Source organism: Apaloderma vittatum, unplaced genomic scaffold, assembly GCF_000703405.1.
Source record: "Apaloderma vittatum isolate BGI_N311 unplaced genomic scaffold, ASM70340v1 scaffold44263, whole genome shotgun sequence".
NCBI classification, from domain to species: domain Eukaryota; kingdom Metazoa; phylum Chordata; class Aves; order Trogoniformes; family Trogonidae; genus Apaloderma; species Apaloderma vittatum.
The window spans coordinates 6333-12680 of record NW_009710632.1 but is presented as its reverse complement, the minus strand read 5'-3'; the positions used below and the strand labels follow the sequence as shown (position 1 = coordinate 12680).

At 38.3% G+C, this 6348-nt stretch overlaps 1 protein-coding gene across 1 annotated transcript in view; it reads left to right on the top strand.

Moving 5' to 3' along the window:
- Positions 1–6121, top strand: part of N4BP2 (NEDD4 binding protein 2) — a 24809-nt gene extending 18688 nt beyond the window's left edge. Inside the window, exons 12-16 of the mRNA XM_009867332.1 lie at positions 182–320; positions 429–614; positions 3016–3184; positions 4976–5099; positions 5909–6121. Of these exons, the coding sequence (XP_009865634.1) occupies positions 182–320; positions 429–614; positions 3016–3184; positions 4976–5099; positions 5909–5954 (664 nt within the window). The 3' untranslated portion in view covers positions 5955–6121. The remainder of the gene's footprint in view (positions 1–181; positions 321–428; positions 615–3015; positions 3185–4975; positions 5100–5908) is intronic.
- Positions 6122–6348: the final 227 nt, after the last annotated feature.

The following is a 6348-nucleotide window of genomic DNA, read 5'->3' as shown; positions in this document are numbered from 1 at the left end:
AGGAATGCAGTGCAGTGAGTCTGCAAGCCTTTTTGTATTAAGGTGGAAAATTCCATTGCAGTGCTTTATTTCCGTTGTTATCTATTTATGTCACAATATCAAGGTTTGAAATACGTATTTTAGTAAATGTAGCAGCTATGAATGTATTTGTAAAGTCACAGATTTTACTTGTCCTTTACAGCTACTCTTTAGAACAAACTGAGCAGTTTCTGAATTGTGTTCTGGAGGCAGATCCTGTAAAAACAGTTATAGCTCAAGAAAGTGTTCAGCAAAATGAAATTGTTTCTTCCTACGGTGCTACAAAGAACCGGGAGAAGAAGGTATTTTTATTTTTTATTTTTAAATAGTAGTTACAAATGTATCCAAAGCTATGTTGATGAAAAGGCCCTACAATGCCAACTTAAATTCAACACTGCCAATTCCTACAGGCAAAAAAAAATAAGGAAGAGGATGATCCTTTGAGCGAAGTATTTCAAGATTTTGAGTATCCGCAATATGATGATTTAAGAGCAGAAGCATTTTGTCACCAGCAAAAGAGACAGGAATGTTTGAAAAAGGCCGGGGAGGCCTATCGCATGGGTATGAAGTCTGTGGCAGCATTTTATGCACATCAGGTAAATATAACATTGTGCTTTTTGCCTGAATTTAGAGAGGTGCTTAAATATTGAATTGCAAGCGATAAGAAAAACATTGTGCCTACTAGTGTTGATGAATTTCCTCAATTACTCTTTGCTGTCTAAGTTGTTACATTGAGAATCACCTTTCAAGTAAACTCTTTCGCTAGTAATGATACTTATATGAGAAGCTAATGTAACCAAATTTAGTGCAAGATTTCATGAAAGGTGATATTTAGTGTTTGGTCACACATGCTTGTTTTCTCACAGATCTCACCCTTGCATCCACACGCTTTTAAGCACCAAGATTTGTGTCCACATGCTCTGACCAGCCTCAGTCATGTGTGCCATGGACTGCAACAAACAGCAGTTTTCGAATCACAGAGTCGTAGAATTGTCAGGGTTGGAAAAGACTTTAAAGATCATCTAGTTCCAACCCCCCTGCCATGGGCAGGAACATCCCCCACTAGATCAGGCTGCTCAGAGCCCCATCCAGCCTGGCCTTAAAAACTTCCAGGGATGGGGCTTCCACCACCTCTCTGGGCAACCTGTGCCAGGGTCTCACCACCCTCATGGGGAAGAACAACATCCATAGGCGCACTGCCTTCCTCTTAATTTGTGATGAACAGGTTTTAGATGTGTCTCCTGTGCTTTGGAGGAATCAGGCAGATATTACCGTGTGATCTTTTGCCTCAGAATCTTCCTTGCTTTATCCTCCATAAATCTCAGGCAAGATTACCTTGCTGTCTTTGCTTCCTGGTTCTCACTGTCTTTGTGGCCGTGGTCTGTCTTGGGCTGGGATAAAGGTGCTTTTTGCCATCCATCTGGTTTTGAAGGGTAGATCTGCTGCTGATCAATCCTGTGTGCTCTGGCCTTGGAGCACTGGCTTTGGCCTTGATTGAAGCACGTCTCTCGGTGTATATCAGCTGATCACTGTTGGTCTTTGCTGTTGATTGTATTCTCTATTATAAGTATCAACTGTTCTCGTAACGGTTTTTGTACCTTGGTTTCTCCATGCCTTGTGTCAAGATCCTTCTATCCTTCTATCCCTCATTCACATCACTTATAAAAGTCCTGTTACATATGTCTTCAAAGGCTGTAGTTTTCCCTCACCTGATAGCCCACAAAAATTCATTAAGAATTCATGTTGTAGAAGCATTTAATTCTAAACTGTTAATTGCATTACGACAGAACAAAATCACTTGAATTGCTTGAATTTGCTTATCTTAAAAAAGCTTTCATGCAACTGATACATCACTCTAAATGTTTAGATTGTTATGGTGCGTGTAAGAAATATTGAGTATTGGTCTTTATAATGAACTCTTTGTGTTCTTGGTTTATGTATTTTTGATGTTTGGAGAGATTCTAAAAAAAGGTTTGCATGATTTTGTTTGACTTTTGTTCTTAACCATAATGATAAGTACTATATGGAAATTTATGTTTTCTTTTAAGTAACAAAAAGGCAAACTAAGTTACCTTTATTCATGAAAAATACTTTATGCTCTGTGGCTTCAGCCTGTCTTGGGAATCCTCAGCAACTGGGAGTTAGGGGGCTGCTGTCTCTGGTCTGACACTAATACACCTCAGACAGACTGTCACTTCTGTTCTTTTGAGCCCTTGTCAGTCCAATACCTGGAGTTAAGTCTTCCATTCCTTTTCAGACTGTGCCTGCAGATCTTTGATGACATAATTTTTGCTTTAGTCTCTCAAATATTATTACTGCAAGGTTCATGGGAAGTAGTTGGCACTTGTCCACTGTGTAATGTGAGTACTCCTGTACTGCTCCTTGCCCCTAATTCCAGTAGGGACTGTATTGACCTTGTCTGTCGTAAAAGGTCTGTCACAAATATTAGGAGAGACAATAAGCAACTATTATTAAAAAAAAAAAAAGAAAAAAGTGTTTGCCCTTAGCTTGTCTAATTTTTAGGGAATGCGTTCAGAAGAATTAACTTCAACTATAACACTCAGTAGGTTTTTCCTGGACTGTTGGGTAGTTTCTCTGACATAATTTCATTACATTTTTAGCATAACACTTGCCAAAAGTAAAATTCTGTTGCTAGGATAATAAATCTGAAAATCAGCATGGAGCATAACTTTTTAGCTTACATAAACCCTTATGGTTTTGTGCCTTTTCTGGCCTTTTTTCTTTCTCGCAAGATGTTTGTTGTAATTTCTTCTTTGTGCCAGCATTGAGTAGTTTCTTAAGAACAGATTTCATGAAATCTCCTTGTGGGTAGGCCTCACTGAGCCTCTTCCAGAAGTTCTGTTACAATTATAAGTTGCACTGCTTCAAACTGTGAGCTAAAAGCACCCTGCCAGTACCGTCGTTTTAAACCCAGTGAGCGGTGTGGAGCTTACGTTATGTCTCGGCACGTAAGAGTTGCTGTGCTTATGAATTAAGGGTCGCCTTCATGAGCAGAAGATGAAAGAAGCCAACCATGCAGCTGCCGTGAAAATCTTCGAGAGAGTAAATACGTCCTTGCTGCCTATGAACGTGTTGGACCTGCATGGTCTCCACGTGGATGAAGCTGTGAATCAGTTGTCCAGAGTGCTACAGGAGAAAAGCGAAGGTAGGAATAAGCTAATAATTCTTGGTCACTGAAAGTTGTTCTCATTGTTTTCTGCTAAGAAATCACGATATGTGGCAATGTTGAAGGGAATTAATGTGATTTAATAACGTGGAAATACAACTGGCTTTTGTGTTATTTTCAGAGTTCCTCCACGGAATTGTTTTTCCTTTGACATGGCAATGGTTATTTTTGCTCTCTGTCTTTCCCCCTGCTTCTTTCTAAATATTCCTTTTCCTTCTGTTTTGTATCCTTTACTTCTGTTTTTTCTCGGTTGAAGCCTTGGTCGAAAGACTTGAGCCTGGCATTTTTAAGAGAGGCAACAATCTAAACGTGTGTCGTCTCTGCATTGCTTTGTCAGAGCTATGTCACTTTTTTAATCTTTAAAAATCATTATGTTGGAATTATACCTGCAATGATTATACTGTTTTCAGCTTTTACATGAAAGTGTGTGATCTGAGCTATCTTTCAGTCACTTCCATCTGCAGGATCTCTTGAGATCAAAACACTGATGCTTCCGTAAATGTCATTTTGTGCAGTACTGCTCGAGGGCTTGTTTTCTCTCCCAGTGGAGTGTTCTAGTACTTCATGAGTGTTCTTGCTGTTAAAAGATGCTTTTTCTGCATTATTAGTTTACTCTATAAATTTAAGCACACTGAAAATGTCTTCATAAGAAAATTCTTACATAAGGTACCACTGCACAAACCTAATTTTTTGAAACATCTGCTCCGTACAGGAGAAACAGAAATATTCAGTGGGGCCTTAGATAATTCGTTTATTTCAATATACATCAGTGATAATTAAATTGCATTATCTTGTATGATTCCTAAAATGATGTTTGTATACTTTAAGCTGTAACCTAGTAACTTTTAGAGCTAGATTTCTTGAGCTGCACTTAAATCAGGGCTCCTGTAATGATGATAATGGTTCTCTGTTCAGTCCATTCACCTAAACCTGAAAAAAAAGTTCAATTTAGCGTGGATACATGGGAAAAGGATCAATGCTGGGCACTTAATGTTGGCAGAATTAACAATAAACTAATATAAAACCCAAATAAAGTTAAGTCATGGAACTGACTGTCTTGAACTGTCAAATCTTGGCTTGTTGTGAGAATCCAGTTAAATTTATATTTTTTTCCTCCTTTTTCAAACTCTTCATCAGTTTAGATTGCTGTAATCTCTGGGGGAAGAGCAACTTCTTATGTTATCAGGGCTAGATGCTCTAATAAAGCTCATACTGTGTGTGGGTCTGTTGATTCACATGCTCCAACATAGCAGAAGTTAGTCCAAATAAGTATGACTTGAATGTAAAAAACTGTGTGGATTTATATTTTCCTCCTTCCTTTCTTTTTTAATCCAATAAAATATTAATTCTTTATTTGCATTAGTTTAAGATAAAGTGTGAAACAATGGAGAGAACTGTCACTTAACAATTAACTTACTTACTTCTACCTCTTTTAATTTTGCAATTTTAATTTGTATCATGGGATGTAAATTCCAAGTGAAGATTAGATTATAGAAAGAGTACAGCTGCTATGAAATTAGAAGGATCTTGTGATAATCACAACATGCATTTTGCAAGCAAGCTAGATTTAAAAAGCTTGACTATAATTTTTCAGAATATCTCTTTCAGAAGAGGAGAAAAAGGCTCTGCTTATATAAAAGATGCATAGCTAGCATGGGAAAGCCAAGTTCTGAATCACTGGTGTGAGTTTTCAGAAGAACCATGGGAAGGCCATACTGCTGAGTCTGTGTCGGGGGAACATTTTAACCGTTACCATCCCTGCTGTTACAGAGTACCAGCAGACTGGTGGTAAACCCTATCTCTGTGTTATCACGGGAAGAGGAAGCCATAGTCAGGGAGGAGTTGCTCGCATCAGACCAGCAGCTATCAGATACCTCACAAGCCACAACTTCAGGTGAGTTTAGATTTTTGTTACTGATACTTTTTTTTTCCTTAACCCACATTGAACTAACTGAAAATTGAACTGAAGTTTTAGAATACTGTTAAAATGCTAAACAAGTTAAAGCAGGTCTGCTGTTTCATAAATCTGGTGCAACTGTGTGACACAAAACCATCTTACACAGGGCACATATTAAATGTTAGATCCTTTTCTCTGAGAGAGATGAGAACACTATGAATTAAACTTACCTAACAGTTTAATTACACATTTCCATTCAAGGTTGCTAGCTTTACTGTCAAAATTTGTTAATCTTCCTTTTTATTAGTCTCCGATACCTGCTGTAGCTCTCAGCTGCTTATGTGGGACAGCAATTTAGCAAGTCTGGCCTGGAATCGGCATGTTTGCTTAGTTGTGGAGGTGACTGTGAAGGTGGCACTTGGAAATAGCAAAGACGTCCCTTCCCATTTCCTTCTTGCTTTCTGCAGAAGACAAGGGAGAAAATCTGTTTTGAAAGAAGAGGGGGACGGAAGGGGAGTGGGAAGAGAAGTGCAGAATAAATATAACCAGGAATGTTGGGCAGCTGTGGTGGTTTTTTTTTATTTTTTCCTTTAAGTCTTCCTCCTGCTGTTTCCAGCTCTTCACTGCATTGGATCGTGTAAAATCCTGCTTTGCTCTTGCATCCAGAGGATGTGATGCTGATTTCATGACTCTGACAGGCACGCATACTTGACTGAGAACCTTATCGCCTTCCATATGTTTGATGAGGGCTGAAGGAGATGGCACATAGCTTTTGTATTGAAGCTTCATCTTTTCTTGTTTCACAGGTTCACAGAAATAAAGCCAGGCTGCCTGAAAGTCATGTTGAATTGAAGGGTTGTCGAGAAGAGGAATATAGAAACCATGATGTCAGATTGCAGCTAAAAACTTTGAACAACTGCAGTAGTGTTTTTGTAATCAGTTTTAAAGGACGACATTTTATTACAAACGGTCCCAATTTACAGCAAGTGGTTTTGTCAGTACGTTTCCAGGAAAATTTTTTGAACCTGCAAAAAGAAGACACTTCACAAATGCAGATTAGGAATTCTGCTGAGCACTATATGATGTTTTAAAGGGAAGGTACAATTTTTAAATATAACTTTTTCAGCATACCCTGTCTACATATTTTGACCCTCACACATTTTCATTGCTGTGGAATCTGTTGTTTTAAAACATAGTACCTTGTACAAAGTTATGTTCTGATTCAGAACTTCATGCTAAACACTTC